The 16,873-nt window shown below is 39.2% G+C and overlaps 1 protein-coding gene, 1 long non-coding RNA gene and 1 other non-coding gene across 7 annotated transcripts; 1 reads left to right on the forward strand and 2 right to left on the reverse strand.

Moving 5' to 3' along the window:
* Nucleotides 1-2,047: 2,047 nt before the first annotated feature.
* polr2k (RNA polymerase II, I and III subunit K) lies at nucleotides 2,048-9,705 on the reverse strand. 4 transcript variants are annotated; one of them, XM_011480769.4, is made up of 5 exons: nucleotides 9,338-9,705; nucleotides 8,186-8,229; nucleotides 3,086-3,152; nucleotides 2,279-2,371; nucleotides 2,048-2,154 (listed from the first exon to the last, which is right to left on the reverse strand). In XM_011480769.4, the coding sequence occupies exons 3-5, from the start codon at nucleotides 3,144-3,146 to the stop codon at nucleotides 2,132-2,134; spliced, it is 177 nt and encodes a 58-aa protein (XP_011479071.1). In that variant the 5' UTR covers nucleotides 3,147-3,152; nucleotides 8,186-8,229; nucleotides 9,338-9,705; the 3' UTR covers nucleotides 2,048-2,131. The 4 variants fall into 4 exon arrangements, with proteins under 4 accessions (XP_011479071.1, XP_078811144.1, XP_078811145.1 ...); XM_078955018.1 differs by lacking the exon at nucleotides 9,338-9,705 and having other exon boundaries at nucleotides 8,186-8,247; XM_078955019.1 differs by lacking the exons at nucleotides 8,186-8,229; nucleotides 9,338-9,705 and adding an exon at nucleotides 7,538-7,676.
* On the reverse strand, nucleotides 7,213-7,318 carry LOC111948278 (U6 spliceosomal RNA). The gene has a single exon (XR_002874234.1). It is a non-coding gene; the product is annotated as a U6 spliceosomal RNA (small nuclear RNA).
* On the forward strand, nucleotides 7,896-16,858 carry LOC101167053 (uncharacterized). Of its 2 annotated transcripts, none has more exons than XR_002874086.2 (6): nucleotides 7,896-8,102; nucleotides 10,441-10,536; nucleotides 10,819-13,099; nucleotides 13,445-13,582; nucleotides 13,667-15,007; nucleotides 15,101-16,858. It is a non-coding gene; the product is annotated as an uncharacterized LOC101167053 (long non-coding RNA). The 2 variants fall into 2 exon arrangements; XR_002874085.2 differs by having other exon boundaries at nucleotides 7,964-8,102; nucleotides 9,736-10,536; nucleotides 15,101-16,841.
* Nucleotides 16,859-16,873: the final 15 nt, after the last annotated feature.

Consider the following 16,873-nt stretch of genomic DNA (forward strand, 5'->3'; position numbering starts at 1 on the left):
ACGCAGTGACGCCTGCTGCGACGAGCAGAACACAAATAGGAGTTCACAATCACAAATGGAAGTTTTCTTCTTCACAAACCCCCACAATAAAGAAATAAATCTATACATATGAAGTGTGTCTGTCTTTGAATATATTAATGTATTGATAGACAGATAGATAGATAGATAGATAGATAGATAGATAGATAGATAGATAGATAGATAGATAGATAGATAGATAGATAGATAGATAGATAGATAGATAGATAGATAGATAGATAGATAGATAGATAGATAGATAGATAGATAAAATAACAAAATAAAAACATTACTTAAACATACCACACCATAAACATTAATTACAAGGACAACTAAAAAGACAGTCCCTCCAGTGTTTCCATACATTTGACTGGAAGCATATGGCACTAAATCTGATATTACTTATATTGCAACGTATGTATTGTAATTACAGTAGAGGTGTAACAAATAATCGATTAATTGATTTCTTTTCCTAGGATTGAACCAGATCAATCTGTCTAAGGCAAAATCGAACTGAATCGACCCCAATACCATTAAATAAATTGTTTCAAAATAAAATAAATCCATAATCGAATCGAAATTGGAAAATACCATTTACATTGAGACATGGTAGATTTATTTTACTACAATATTAGACAACACACATGATGGCAGCAAAATTAACCAACGTTTGGAAACACTTTTAATTTAGCAAAAGTCATGTGACCATGCAGTGTGCTAGAATGTTCTATTTGCATTATTTTGATGTGGAAAAACAACAGTGGGCTGAACTTTAGGAAACTAACATGTGAATGGATTTGACATTCATTCTAGTTTACTTGTTTGTTTGGACACATATTTCATTTACACTTGATGATCTGGAAGAAATACAAGAATCTGGAAATCTTCACTGTTCAGTAGCAGGAATTTCTCTCTGAGTCTCACTGCTGGAAGATTTTAACTAAAGATGTCCTCTATGGATTTTAGGTCAGTGTGTTTGTGCATTAAGGATCGTTCAAAATGAACCAAAATCGAAAGGGAATTGAATCAGCAACCACAAATATCAAATCAAATTGTTGTTAAAATGAAGTTACACCCCTAATTGTAATGCATGCCATCCCGGGCATTCTCACTGTTATTGTTTTACTTGTTCTGTACATTTTGATAATTATTTTTTTACAAGTATATATATACAATGAACTGTTTTAAATAACTTCTTTTATTTTGTGTGAAAGCCAAAATCGGCTCACCCTACTTTTCTTTATTTTGTCTTTAACTTGTTTTCTCATGATAAAGAAATGATCTCACCATCACCACAAAGCCTGTTCTTTTGTCATTTTGACTGCTATCTGTTTAGCCTACATGTTTCTTTTCATGGATTAAACTGGCTGAAGCTATGGTTGGTCCTTCAGTTGTGCTGAGAGCACAGGCTGCAGTGATAGCGCTCACTTTTTGTGTCGTTTTTCTGTTTTAACCATCTAAATTTCAAAGAAAATGGTCTAACATAAAAAAAGAAAAAAATTGAATGGTCTCTGAGCTTAAATAAAGTACTGTCAAACAAAAATGAGCATTTTTACACTACCAAAAAAAGCTGTTAGCAGTTATAAACTAACTAGTAATCTGTAAAGTGTTACATTTTGAAACTACCTTCCACAACCACTTAACTGAAATTTTGGGAGAAGCTACAGTCCTCAACAATAATTCTTGTGCTGCAACCAGCTGGTGTATAAAATCATCTTTTATTACACTGATCAGAATGTTGGTAATAATAAATCCTCTAATTTAAAGTAAATGAAAAACAAATCTAGACCAACACAACCAGTGTCCACTAAGAGTATTTTTGTTTTCTATTACACTCTCACTAAAGTAAAAGTACAGTGCATTAAAAAAAACATTCTTGTATTTCGTTTGTGATTCTATTGCAGTTTATTACCCATGACTTGTAAAAATATATCTGTAATTTGATTACAAATATGTAATAATTTTTTTGATGGATGGAAAACAATATAAAACAAGAGAATACTAAAATAAATGAGAAACAAATCAAAAGTCAGGCTTAAGTGTCCTTTTATTTACAATTTCACACACTAAATACTGAACCAAAGAAAAGTTAAATCTGCTTCATTCATCCTGTTCACCGGGCATCAAAAACAACCACTGGGGGGAAAAAGTCAAGGAAAAGTTCAAACATTTGAGGAATTTTATTTAAATTAATAATCTTTGGTGGAAATAAAGAGTTGTTTATTTTCCAAACCCACACTATGACCAAAAACAAGGATACATCTCTTTGTTCTCTTCTTGTACATGATCCTGTAGCCACACTCTCTGCACCTGATGGGGTCTCGAGCCTTGATTTCATTTTCAGTGTGACATTCTGAAAGGAAAAAAGTAAAACTGTTGGTACATGTAATTCAGAGAGGCCCGAGAGAAGCAACACGTATAACAGTAATAATAAACACAAATATTGTCATTTAGACATTTTTAGGGCCTTTGGGATGACTTAGAGCCCCGTTTGAAGAATCAATTTTACAGTCCTACTGGCAAAAGATGCAGTGAGCCCCAAATATTTCCAACTTAATGGGTGTGAGTCAATTAAAAAATGGAGTCTGTTTTTAAAACTTTCTTTCTATCTTTTCTTTCTACTATCAGATGCTTAAAAAGTAGCTGCATCCTACATTTAATGCCAACTGTTCGGTTAAAAAAGTTGGATCTCTGAGGCTTGTTTGCTTTTGGTTTCTGGCGAAGACATTTTGCTAACAGTTTCACACAATTCAGCAAAAACATTTATATAATCCTATTTTCAGATCACATCATGAGGAAATTTAATTTAGCAAAACTTTAATAATATTGTGAAAGGACTGTGCTTTTACTAAAATGTAGAAAACAGGTTTTCCTTTTTCTAAATCATTCTTTTTATTTAAAACTGTACTATATTTTATAAAGTTCGTTCAACCTCTTTAATCCTGAAAATTTTTAAATAAATAAATCAAAGCGTTCAATGTAATTATTGTAGTGTAGGGAAATGGGAAAACATCATGATGATGAAATTACTATTGCTATGCTAACTGCATAAACAGTGCCATCATACCTCCACAAATGTAGATCATAGGCTGCTGCTTGGGCGGCTGCAAATCTTTCTGTGCGTCCATTTTCACCTGTAAAGAACGAAAAAAGAAATAAAATGCCTCATCTATCGTTTGAACGGAACAAGCATGGTGTTGCTAACAAGAGAGCTGCCCACACCAACACAAACGGGGCGTTTAGCAAACAAAAGGTTATCGTCCCACAACAAACAGGGTGGGAAAAATAGAATCAATAACCCCAAAGAAAATATTTTACAGCAAGCAGAATAACAATAGTTACGATTGTTTTTTTTACCGTTAGCTTCCACAACTCTTAGCTTTTCTCATGTCTCACTGGCTTGCAACTTGCGCATGCGCTGTACAGTCAGTCACCTTAAAATAACGGGGGTTATGATTGGCTAGAAGTCGATCCACTATATTGACTGAACCAATGATGGCATAGAATGTTAAAACAGGAAATGTGCGTTGGCTCATTGTCACAGACACAAACAGGGCCAATTACTATTGTTGTTTGGTTTTTATATGTGTTTATGATATTTGCAATTGTTTCTTTATTGTGTCACTGAATGTGAATTTCTGTAGATTGAAAAATGTGCAATAAAGTTTAGTGAAAAAAACACAGGGTCTATTACATTGCATTTAGTTCTTAATAAAGTTTATTCTGATGCAAGGTCAGTAATATAAATTATTAAAATACTTCAAATAAATTACTTATTTTAAGCCTTCACACCTAGGGGCAATTTAGAGACACCACATAATGCTATAATCACAACTACCCTAATAGTGCATCCTAGATTATCCAACTAGATCAGGGGAGGGAAAACTTCTGGACTTTCGGGACACAAAGCATTCTAAAATTTGAAACCTTTCTTCAAATAGAGCAGGATCCCATACCTGGAGTGTTCTGGTAATCCACCTCATAAAAAAGAAAAAACACTTAATCTAGATGAAAACGTGTTAATTCTAATTGAAAATGTATATATACTTTAAAATAGAACATTTTGGAGTTTTTATTTTAAAAGTTGTGATTTTTGTTCTGATTTTAGTCGAAATTGCACCAATGGGTTGATGTCCCTAAGGGAAAAAACACAATTAGAGAAATGCTGTATTCAAGTCATGTTGGAATGATCGGAAAACTCACATGAACATCAGAAAAACAACAAATCTTCCAACACTACATGAATGCAGACTAAATTTCTGCACCTAAACAAAGGTCAATGTACTTGTTTTGTACCAGCTGGGGAGACACCAGAATTACAGGGAAAATAAAACAGTATTAAAGATTATCAATTTATTCCCGATCAAATGCGTTGCTGCATCCCAGCTGCTCATCCTAAACTCTGAAGCCCCACCTCCTACTACTGAGCCTGTGCTCAGGTCCACCGCTTCTAGAAGAAGGAAAGCAGCTGAAGCAGCAGCTGCTGCACCTGAGCAGGGGCTTCCAGCAGGGACAAAAGTCCACCGACAGGTGGTGCAGTACACCTGCTGTAAGTGTGGACAGCCTGAAATGCTAGAAACTGGCCATGCACACATTGCTAAAATAATAAAAGTTACAGATAAATATTTTGATGAAAAGCTTGTTTTGTTTTTTTTAAAAAAGTAGCACTAATTTGTGTAAAACGTTTAAAACCACATGTGGGAGGATTTGTGAAATTAAATTAAAGCCAGTGATGAAACTTCCTCCGCAGAATGATTTGAATTAATTGCACACTGTCCTTTGTGTTCTGTTATGGTATTGACAAAGAAGCAGCTCACAGTTGAAGCTGTCTCTGGGGTAAAAAACAAGTTTAAAATGCACTGTTTTAACCCCATTCATTCCAAATCATTATACATTGTAATAACCCAATAAATTTGGATCTGTAAAAAGTGCCAAAATTATGTCAATGTCCTTTCGAAATAAGTAATAACAATAATAAGGAAGAAAGGAAATGTGACAGTAAGTTGACTTGAGTTCCATTTGACTTCATGTTAGCGCCACCCTGTGCTGAGCTGATAAGAAGCTAAAGAATTTGAAAACAGCACAGTTTTACAGGGCATGCAGCAGGTGACTAGTCTCCGACTAGTTAAGATCAAAGAAATTGTGAAAATATTTTCAGTATAAACCAAGACGACGGCCGCCATGTTTGCTAATATCTTTTCCTCGTGTTAACGAGTAACTACGTCGACATCACGAGGTAATAGCAAATGTTTTACTTAGAAAATAGTATAAGTTATTGCTGATTGTGTGTTGGCCGTCCTTTTTTTCTGCATGGTTGGACGTTTCCAGTGCAGACATAAGCGCGGAAACACACGTTTTGATATATTTTCTCCTAAGTAATATTCTTCAGGTAGGGACCACAAGCCACCATTTTCCAAGGTAAATAGATAAAAGTTGGTGACCACAAATGATAGAGCTTCCATTTCTGAACACAGAAATAAACAAAATAGCTTAATAGACCTACAATGATGCAAGTTCTCAATGTTTTTACGTCTTGCTGATCGCCTTTGTTTTGCGGATAGAAAACTTGGTAATCACAGTTAGATCAATCAAGGTTGTTTATGTAGAGACGTACCTAAAATTTCAAATTTAACTGGATCTATCTGATCCTTATGTCATTGAAAGGGCTTAAAGAGAGCTTTCCGAAGACATAAAGATCATCCAGATAGCTCAAAGAATGAGAAAGTCATGCCACTGTAACCCTTGTGCTATCTTAGATGACCCCACCCTTACATTGACGTGTTCTCCCTACCATGACAAAGGTGGATAAAGGTGGAAAGATTTCATGGACACCAGTGAGGTTCACAAATCATTGAAGAAAAAAAGTTCAGAGCACTGTCTAGTGGGTCTATATGACCCAACTCCCAGTGTTAAAGTACCTAGGATAGCACAAGGATTAATACACAATGACACTTTTTCTCAATGAAATCATTTCAGACACCTTTGTGATTATTTTACAGAGATGTTTTTTCAAAATTGTCGTTTTTCTATTAGGTGAATTTACTGTTGCAAATTCTATTAGCGCAATTTCATAGTCAGCGGAAACGCCGCTATTAATGATGTCGCCCTTTGACCTTGGGAAGAGACCGCCATCTTGAATTTTCAAAAAAAAAGCACTTTAGGACCAAAATTTCCTCCAGTACCAAATTTGACAAATTTTTAGCGATCGTCTCGTAACTTCTTGGGTATCATTGTCAAGCTACTGTGGAAAAAATGTTGAAATTACAAGTTGTAGATTTTGACCGGTGTCCGCGTGGCAAGCTAGCCAATGTGGCGCACTGTTATAACTCTTATGTTTTTCAATGGAATGCTGTGAAATTTGAATGCATGCATCCTTGGCTGGAAGTGAACATAATGAAGAACACTGGATATGGCCATATAAGGAATGTGGGCGCGGTTAGCAAAAAACATCTGTTGCTATGGACATCCTTAAGTTTACTTTTTCTGATTCGTCTGAAACTGACATTGATCTGCTCGTTATCCGCTGGCAACCAAAACATAAAATGGTTGCTATGGAGATAAAATCAACAGAAAAGCCGCCATTTAAAATAAAAGTGGATTTTTTATCAACGTATGATATGTAGCTCTTACTAATGGAGCAATGTGTTTTTCTGAGTAAGTTGATGATGCTGATCGCTAAGCTAACACTTTTAGCCATACTAGCATAACTTTCATTGTTAGCATAATTAGCATCTTAAGCAATGTGTTTTTCTGAGTGAGTTGATGATGCTGATCGCAATGCTAGCAATTCTAGCCAAAATAGCATATCTAGCAGTGTTAGCATATTTAGAGTCTTAAGCAATGTGTTTTTTCTGAGTACGCTGATGATGCTGATCGCTAAGCTAGCACTTTTAGCCATTTTAGCATAACTACCATAGTTAGGATGGTTAGTATATGCATTTTTTGGGTGGTGAGGGCGGCTGAGCTGCATAGAGGTGGGCAGCGATAGCGGAGGTGGTGTGTAGAAGCGGGTAGCGCCTACAATGCCACGTACGGCTTTAATTTACATCTATAATTTTGTCTGCTGTGAGTTTTCCTGAAACTTTTGCTATGAACTCTATTAAAAATTGTCATATATTAGCTGGATGGTTCATATTAAGGGCTATTTTTATTAAAACAATGACACAAAGTTAGGTGAAATTGTTTTTTAAAAGAGAAAATGAGGAACGCTTCACGAATTTGCGTGTCATCCTTGCGCAGGGGCCATGCTAATCTTCTCTGTATCGTTCCAATTTTAGTATATGCACTAGAGAACTAGTGCAATGAGCCAATGTCTCGGAGTGCTTTTTAAACCCTCCCCTCTGCTACTCTTCTCAAGCATGAGGTGTGATCTGAGGGAACACAGTGGACTTTAAAGGGAACCACAATTAAGACAAAACACCAAAAAAGATCCTCTGTTTCTCCCATGACACAGGATCGTCTCAGGTTCACCATCTCCATTCAAAGTTTGACTTAAATGCTTAAATCAGATTAAAATTACATTTTTTCTGACTTTGTGAGAGACTTCTTGGAAGGATTCTGGGAAAAGAAGGGGGGTTTTGTCACGTCAGACGAGTGCGACTGGTTTCCCGGAAGCGCCAGAACAAAAGGTCGAGTCAACACCCCTCCAGGAGGACCTTTACCAACCCCCACCGCAGCTCCAACCAACCCCCATGTGCTGATGGTTACACACACAGGGGTGGAGACTCTTTCAGACAAGGATCTGTGTGGAGAAAGAGAAAACTGGTCTGATCGCGTCAGACTGACGTCATTCTGCTGCTGCCTTCAAGCAGGAAGCCAAAGCGACGACTCGCTGCAGAAAGATCAGCTCAGAGACGAGAGTCTGTGCTTCTGCTTCCAGCAACAGGACGAACAGAACTCACATGGACCTAAATTCAATAAGAAGAACCCATCAAAGACCAGGATTATACACTTTCATTACTGCGGAGACGATCCTGAGTGGCTTGCTTCCTTGTTGAGAGCCTGTTGGCTCCTGATTGAACTAAATTCTGACCATTTCCTGCTTTTTCTGCAATATGCTGCCTCTGAAATTCTTCAAATACATTGTGAGTATCTGTGCGGTAAAATTCTACTTCAAAATTCCTGTTTTTAAACACAACGATACAGTCATGTTTAATGCAGAAAATACCTGCTGTAGATCTGCCACATGGTGTCGCTGTTTTACCGCTCCACCTGGAGAGAAAGTGCGATTCATTACATGGAAGCGTTCCATTCAACTAAAATAAAGAAACGGTGGATCTTCATTATATTTATTTTGTGGAATTTTGTTCCAATATTTCAAGAACTATAAAGGCAAATAACTTCATTTGCTCATTAAACATATAAGATGAGCTGGAAATAGAAGTTGAGAATGTGTTCGTGTCACAGACACATCCGGTCACCAGTCTGTTTTGTTTTTTTCATACTAACTTTATCCACAAACATTACGTTGGATATAGTTCTATTGACTAGTATAAACTTTTTATTTTTGTCTGTGGTGAAGCAGAAAACGACTCACAGCCTGAATTTACTTCGATGTGAAGCTACAGAGGCAGGCAGGGACCGTCAATAAAGTACACCAAAACACCCAAAACAAACAATAGCAGTTTCTCAGTAACTCACCATAAATAACCTCTACAACACCAGTACTCAATATTGTTCAAATAAACACCATATAAATCCATACTATTACTTTATTACTGCTTTTCTTAGAGCGAACCTGCGTGTTGGAGTCACCCAAGTTGTAGACGTGTCCTTATCACCTCGCCCTAGGACAACTGCCGTAGTCCTAAGGTGATCAAATAATCAAATAACTGGACTTTTTCTACACGCTGCAGCGCTTTCTGACCGTCCAAATAAAGAGAAATTGACTACAAACACCCACAGTCAGCAATAAATAAGCAGTTTAACATTAATTACCGGAACGGAATGGAAATTTGGTGAAATTAGCGGGCAAGAAACTACATTCAAATCCGCCATTTATTTAGATTAGAGCTTTGAACGTTAGCAACAATTAAATTTGTTTCTGTTTTCTACTAACACATCATTAAACTGTGTTTTCGACATTACGAGCTACACATCTATTCCGTTATCTCACCAAAACAGTAGTTATAATCTCGTAATAATATCGACTTAAATCACCGGAGAAAGCGAACTAATTGAGCAAACGTGGCGCCCGTCGTCTTTCGTTTCCCTAAAAGTTTTGAACAATTTCTTTGATCTGAACCGCCACGTATGAGCTGCTCGTCTTCTCATGATTGTCGCATGTGTGAAGCTCAAAAAGCAGAATTCTGCTCCTCACCGTCGTTTGGACTCAGGTTGTTCGGGAGAAGTAGGACAAGGAAGCACACAAGCCGAACCCAGAGCGGTTCTGATCCGAACCTTTCACGCTGGAGTCCAGCAGGTGACTAGTCCGAGACATTCAGGGAACGTCCGAAAAAGAAAATCTCTCTTGAAAAAGTTTAGGAATTTAAAAAACAATAAAGAAAGCACAAGTAGGATTTTGTTTATCTATAAATGGACCCCCCCCACACACACACACACACTATAAAATCATTACTTAAATAAATAAAACAATAAACTAAGAAATGAGGTTTTTAAAGACAAACACAGTAAAAACATTGATTTCCACCTTTAATGAATGTCTGTGAATCGATCAATCGATGACCTCACGCGTTCATGGTTTTCATCCATTTACAGGTTCTTTCTGTTGAGAGAAGAAGTGAATCCCTTCCAGTTGTTTGTTTCTTTAGAAGAATCAGCAGCAGAGGATCTTTATGCTGCAACCGCGCACAGCGGGCCGCGAACTCGGGAGCTTCTGCACGGCGAGAGGAAGTCTTCCTCCGACGGGCCTGATCAGAGTGTTCCAACTTCTCAATCAATCAAATGGCCAGAATTGTTCCAATTTCTAGTATCAAACTTTGCTGTGTCCAATCAGAGAGCCGGATTCGTTCCAATTCCTTCAAATAACTGCCGGTTTTCCATTATTTTAAGACAAATAAATAGTTTGCATTATTTCAAGTGTCTAAAAGAGATTAATGTATTTGTGAAGAAGTGAACTCACGTTGTTACGTGTGTTTTAGTGAAAAAGGAAAAGGAAAGAACATATTTAATACAAAGTTTGCAGGCGGAGATGATTTTGTTTTTACAGGGAACGTTTATTTGCAATAAAAGTAGAATTGAAAAGAAAATATCAAGAATAAACTTCTTTTGAATCAGAACATTTTTAATAATAGGAATATTGTTTCCACAGAAAACTAAAATGTGTGCAGAGATTTAAATGGAAATGAGATCCAGCAAAGTACCAGGAGTGAAGAAGCTGAGAGGAGATTTCTCCGATGATGCTGTGATGATGAACCTGCTGGTGTTTCTGCGGCAGATCTAACCTCTGTCATTGTTCACCAGCAGAAACCTGGAAAAACACAGAACGACCCACTGACTGACTTTGGATGAAGAAAGAGGAAGACTCCCACCAGCTTTCATGGGAGAAGAAGGTCCAAGGTGAGGCAGGTCGTCAGTCTTGGGAAGGGATGGGAGAGGTGGAGTGGTGGATTCTGGACCCGTGCAGAAGCTCATGAGTTCATGTCTCACTTTGTACACTCAGACTGAAAAGGTTCAAATCATAGAAATGCAGGAGAAATCTAAAAGATTTAGCAAAGTATTTGCATCTCTAAATACTTTGAAATTGGGCTGATTTGGTGGTGAGAGATGATGCATTGAATCATTTGGCACAAAGAGATGTGAAAGTACTGAGTAAACAAATTGTTTTGTGCTTTTTTTCAGACTTAATCATCGACAAAACAAAGCTGCAGCTGCAGAACTCTCCGTGTTCTGGACAGATGTGTTCACCAAAGAGGGCAGAACTCTCTCATCACACATAAACGTCAGCTAAAACTAAATTGGATCAAGGTTTTTTGAAGCTTAAGCATTAGAACAAAAAGTGTGGCGCTTCAACTCGTCCTGAAGATCTTTTCACACTTTTCCCAGAGTTTTTCATCACTGCTTCTGCTTTGTGTTCAACCTTTGAACATGATTGATGAACTCTTTCTTTGCTTCAGAACCATCATGTTGTGGATTAGCTTTCAAAGTACAGCGTCTGTTAAAAATCTGTTTCTATTTTTATTTATTCTCAAAGTTAGAATCTTGAACAGTTCTTCTTCCTCACATCCTGGACTTTAAAATGTGTCAATAAGCTACATTTAGTGTCAAACCTACATAAAATGTTGATTTTGCACAAATCGTTACAGCTTCAAGAAAAACTGCAGAACACAAAATGTCTGTTAAATTGTATCTATTTTTCAATCAAATAAACTTTTATGGCCTTTCAGTCTTTTTTCTGCCTTTTATTTCCTATTCTTCCTCCACACGTTTCCTACTGACAGCTGCACATTATAGGAGACACCAGCATTGCATGTGTGGCCACACCTTCTGATGGAAAATGTGTCCATGATGGAGGCCCTCTCTAAAATACAGAAGCTGCTGCTTCGGCTTTCTTCGTCTTCTGATGATGATAGCAGGAGCCGCTTCTTTGACTTCAGGATCTTCTAGGCGCAGTGTTGTCCCACCTGAACAAAAGACAGTCGTTTAGTCCTGTATCGACTCGCCAAGGTCCTCCCCCCCAGCTCATCTACGTGGATCACGACTGCTGCAGCAGAGACGGCGTGTCCAAGACATCTGCCTTGTTTTCGGAACAAACTCAGATTCACTATGTTTGCACTATTGCTGACACAGTTCAGTCCTAAAGGTCTCTCAATGTTTGTCTTGTAGGAGTGGGGGCAGCTGGTGGTTCGACTTGACACTTGGTACCTGATGCGCCGCTTTGCGTCAGGTGTCACCACTGAGAGCCACCAGCTCCATCCCGCCTTCATGAGGCAGCTGTCTCACTGCATCTTCGAGGTGGACCCCGGAGATGCCCGCCGTCTGACTCAGGCTAAGCGGCACAAGCAGCAGCAGCAGAAGCACCACCAGAGGAAGGCCTTCCACCAGCCACAAAAGTCCGCCGACAGGTTGTGCAGTACACTTGCAGAAAGTGTGGCAGGCCCAAAAGGCTAGACACTGGCCACACACGCATGTCTGGGCTGTCGTACTGCGTAACTGTCGGCGGGAAAAGTGTGGAGGAGCGGAGGGAACAGATGAAATGGGAACAGGAACAATGAAGACTTTCAAAAATATATCTAAATTTTTTTATTTCACAAATAAATATTTTTTGTTGCAAAGCTTGTGTTATTTAGTTTTATTAAACGGGTAGTAATTTGGCTAAAAATGAGTTTCCATGAAGGTTTGTCACAACATAGTTTATTGAAACAGAACAGGATGTGAAGAAGAACTCTACAGAAGTTATTCTAACTTATGTAATGAATAAACAAAAACTTTGCAATAAATCTAGACAGATGAGCTGCATTTACAAACTATAAATGATGTTTCTGAAGCAAAACACCAGCAGAGATGAAAACATCTGATTGACACTAAAAAAAGAGTCTTCCTGATGAATTGTAGCTCCATCTTCTCTCATCCCTTCAGGCAGCTTCAGGTTGCTGAATAAATCTGAAAAAGAAGCACAAACAACACAAACTGTTCACACAAAGGCTTCACATCACTGTGAGGCTCCAATTCTGTCTTAGGTCAGACAAAGCAGCTCAATCCAACACCTGTCACCATCAGAGTTACATCATGTGTCCCTTTAATTCACACATTGACACGTTTTCTCACTGAAATCATTTCAGACATCTTTGTGATTATTTTACAGATTTTTATGTAAAGTGACACAATTGTAATGATTTTTGTTGTGATTGCCCAAGGCGGGGCTCGAACTCACGACCTTGTGCACGGCAGCAAGAGGCCCCCCTCCTGCCCTCTTCCCCCCACAAACAAGAATGAGCATTATTCTCTGTCACTACTTTTTTTTGTTCCGATTGTTCCAATTTCCCAACCAATCAAATGGCAGCATTTGTTCCAATTTCAAGTATCAAAATTTGGGCGTCCAATCAGAGAGCCGGATTTGTTCCAATTTCTCGATCCCGCCCCCCGGCCTTTACTGTCATGGCTGCCGTCTTCCTGGTCGGACGTAAGTGCTGTTTTTCCTTTTATTTAACGACAAATCGACGGTTTTAATTGCTGAAATGATATTGATATTTTTTTTATGGAAAAGTCTCTTCCCTTTTCTGTGGCGTGTTTTTAGTAAAAGATGCGCTAATAGATTGTAAAACTGTGGCTTTCTGCTTAGTTTTTCTCCTGCTAGTTTTTTAAAAGTATGTTGTTCACATTCTGGGTAAGTTATGTGAACATATGCTGATGCACGGATTATAAAACGATTATAAGGCTGCAAATAAGATTATAGGGCTCATTTCACGACTTTTAAAGGTTTATAAAGTAAGAATGGTGGACCAACAATGATGCTTTCCTCTGGAAGGACTTTTTAGACCCACAAGGAGGAAGAACTCTTCTTTTTCTGGGAAGGAGAGTCTCCAACAGTTTTGTGGAACTCCAGGCTGATGGCTCAGACCGGACTTCAGATGTTTCAGCGGAACCAGAGGACCCTGTGACAGTGGTGAGAGCTCTAACTTCTGCAGTCTGATGTTGTATCTTTTCCTAAAATCCCAGCATCCTGGTACCAACCCCTCTGTGTCTCCAGGTTCTCCAGTCAGGTTGAAAAAGTGGGAGCAGGAAGCTGGACTCCGTCCTCATTCCTATTGTTTCCCTGCAGCTAAAGGGCTGTCCTCGCTTCAGGTGGGACAGGGACAGCCCTACGACTACAAGATGCCAGAGGAGAACATTCCTCTGCCAGCAACACATTCCAAATATGAATCCTGAAGCTCCACCACCATCATCACCTCCTTCTCCTCCTAAGCGTGTGCCCAGGACCACCGCCTTTAGAAGGAGGAAAGCGTCAGAAGCAGCTGCAGCACCAGAGCAAGTTCCCTGACAGGTTATGCAGACCACCTGCAGAAAGTGTGGCCACAAACGGATTTCTGGGATGTCTGACTGCGCAGCTGCAGACGGGAAGAGTGTGGAGGAATGGAGGGAAGAAATGAAAAGATCCAAGGACCAATAAAGACTATTTAAATACGTATTTTACATTTTTTGGATTGAAAAAGAAATAAAATGTTGCTGCAAAGCTTGTGTTCTATTCGTTTATTTAAACGGGTAGTAATTTGAGTAAAATTGAGTTTCCATGAAGGTTTGTCACAACATAGTTTATTGAAACAAAACAGGATGGGAAGAAAAACTCTACAGAGGTCATTCTAACTTATGTGATGATTGAACATAAAACTTTGCAATAAATCTAGACAGATGAGCTGCACTTTCTAAACTATACATGATGTTTCTGAAGCAAAACACCAGCAGAGATGAAAACATCTGATTAACACTAAAAGAGTCTTCCTGATGAATTGTAGCTCCATCTTCTCTCAAAGCTTATACTTTTAAAGAACGCATCCCTTCAGACAGCTTCAGGTTGTTAAATAAATCTGAAAAAGAAGCAGAAAACATCACAAACTGTTCACACAAAGGCTTCACATCACTTTGAGGCTCTGATTCTGTCTTAGGTCATCCAAAGCAGCTCAATCCAACACCTGTCACCATCAGTTACATCATGTGTCCCTTTAATACTCACAATGACACTTTTTTCCCCCCACTGAAATCATTTCAAACACCTCTAGGATTATTTCACAGATGTTTCTGTAAAGTGACACAACTTTCTGTTTTTTGTTGTGATTGCCAGAGGCGGGGCTGGAGCTCGCGAGCTTCTGCACAGCGGCAGGAAGCCTTTGTCCAAGGGACAAAGGAAATGTTTGGGAATGTTTTTCTCCTGTGTATTCTCAAAAAGAAGTTTGAGTCTGTTCTTAACCCTTGTGCTATCTTAGATGACCCCACCCTTACATTGACGTGTTCTCCCTACCATGACAAAGGTGGATAAAGGTGGAAAGATTTCATGTAATCCATGGACACCAGTGAAGATCATTGAAGAAAAAAGGTTCAGAGCACTGTCTAATGGGTCTAGATGACCCAAATCCCAATGTTAAAGTGCCTAGGATAGCACAAGGGTTACAAGAACTTCTCTTTTCAGATGACAAAGAAGCTCGCAGGAGCTGACTCTGCTGCCTGGGTTACTAACATCGGTAATGCGCATGGTCAGGTCCTCATGAGCGTCCTTACCAGCAGAGGGGCCTGAGGATTTCTGCGTGGACCCTGACGCTCCGGACGAAGCTGCTGCTGTCACTGCTCTTCTAGAGGAGGCTGAAGACGCCATCATCTCTGGGCCAGACATCTTCTATGGAACTGCAGCCCAGTTGGCAGCAACATGTCCTGAAGCGGGCCATGGCCCTGGTGGAGATCAGAGGTCTGTCAGTGGTCTCCCACAGCAGGGTGGCCAGTGTAGTCACACTCTGGGAACTTCAAACGTTTTTATAGGATACTGGCAGCAACGTGGCACAGAGTTTGGGTTTAGTACCCATCCTGAGTAAAAACTAAGTAGTGCATGTCTCATAACAACAAAACAAGCTGAATCTGGCTGAGCTGTTTTGTGTGGTGTAGAGCTGCTCAAAGAGGCTCAGTGGGCGGTGCTGCCGACTAGCGGTCAGGGGTTTAACCCTTGTGCTATCTTAGATGACCCCACCCTTACATTGACGTGTTCTTCCTACCATGACAAAGGTGGATTAAGGTGGAAAGATTTCACGTAATCCATGGACACCAGTGAAGATCACAAATCATTGAAGAAAAAAAAGTTCAGAGCACTGTCTAGTGGGTCTAGATGACCCAACTCCCAATGTTAAAGTGCCTAGGATAGCACAAGGGTTACGTGGAAAACAAGAGTCAGACGCTGAAGGGCGTCCATTATTGATTTAAGAAATATCGTTTGGAATCGATACAAGCATCGCCAAATGAACATCGTGATATATCGCCAAATTGATTTTTCTGCACACCCCTAGTTTTCAAAGTCCATGAATTTTATAAAGAAACTTTTATTTATTTATTTATTTAGTTCTATTCATGAATCAACCTCTTCTCACTTCTGCATTAAAACTTCACCCATTCACTTTTAGTTAGCTGAGCACGCCTGAGTCACTTATTTGGTTTGTTTCTTTGTTTAATTTCAAAATATCTTCCTTCCGTTTCAGCCTCACAAGTACAGGTTCCTCTCGTTCCTGAAGCTCCACCTCCTTCCCCTGACTGTGACATCTCTGCTGGGCCGAGCAGCCGACCGGACAGGGTTCTCCCCGTACCTGGGACTGGGACAAAGCAGCTCAATTTAACATCTGTCCCATAATGTGTCCCTTTAATACTCACAATAACACTTTTGTTCCCACTGAAATAATTTCAAACACCTTTGTGATTATTTTACAGATGTGTCTGTAAAGTAACACAATTTTATTTTTTTGTTGTGTTTGCCCAAGGCGGGGCTCGAACTCACGACCTTGTGCACGGCAGCAAGAGGCCCCCATCCACCCCTCTTCCCCCCACAGAGAAGAGAAGAATGGGCCATTGTCTGAGCAAAGACAGAATCAGAGCCTCATAGTAATGTGTGATCAATTTGTGTTGTTCTGTGCTTCTTTTTTCAGATTTATTCATCAACCTGGAGCTGTCTGAAGGGATGCATTCTTTGAAAAAGCATACAAAGTTTTTTGAGAGAAGGCATCTTCTCATCTGGCATCTTGTTGTCTAAGGGCTGTCCCTGTCCCACCCGAACCAAGCAAGGAGATCCCTTTAGTTGCAGGAAGAGGCTCCAAGGAAGCAGCTGGGGTCCATCTGAGAATCCATCCTGTTCTGTTTCAATAAACTATGTTTTGACAAACCTTCATGGAAGCTCATTTTTACCCAAATTACTACATGTTTAAATAAA

This window comes from Oryzias latipes, chromosome 11 (genome assembly GCF_053564925.1).
Source record: "Oryzias latipes strain Hd-rR chromosome 11, Olatipes_Hd-rR_3.1".
NCBI lineage: Eukaryota > Metazoa > Chordata > Actinopteri > Beloniformes > Adrianichthyidae > Oryzias > Oryzias latipes.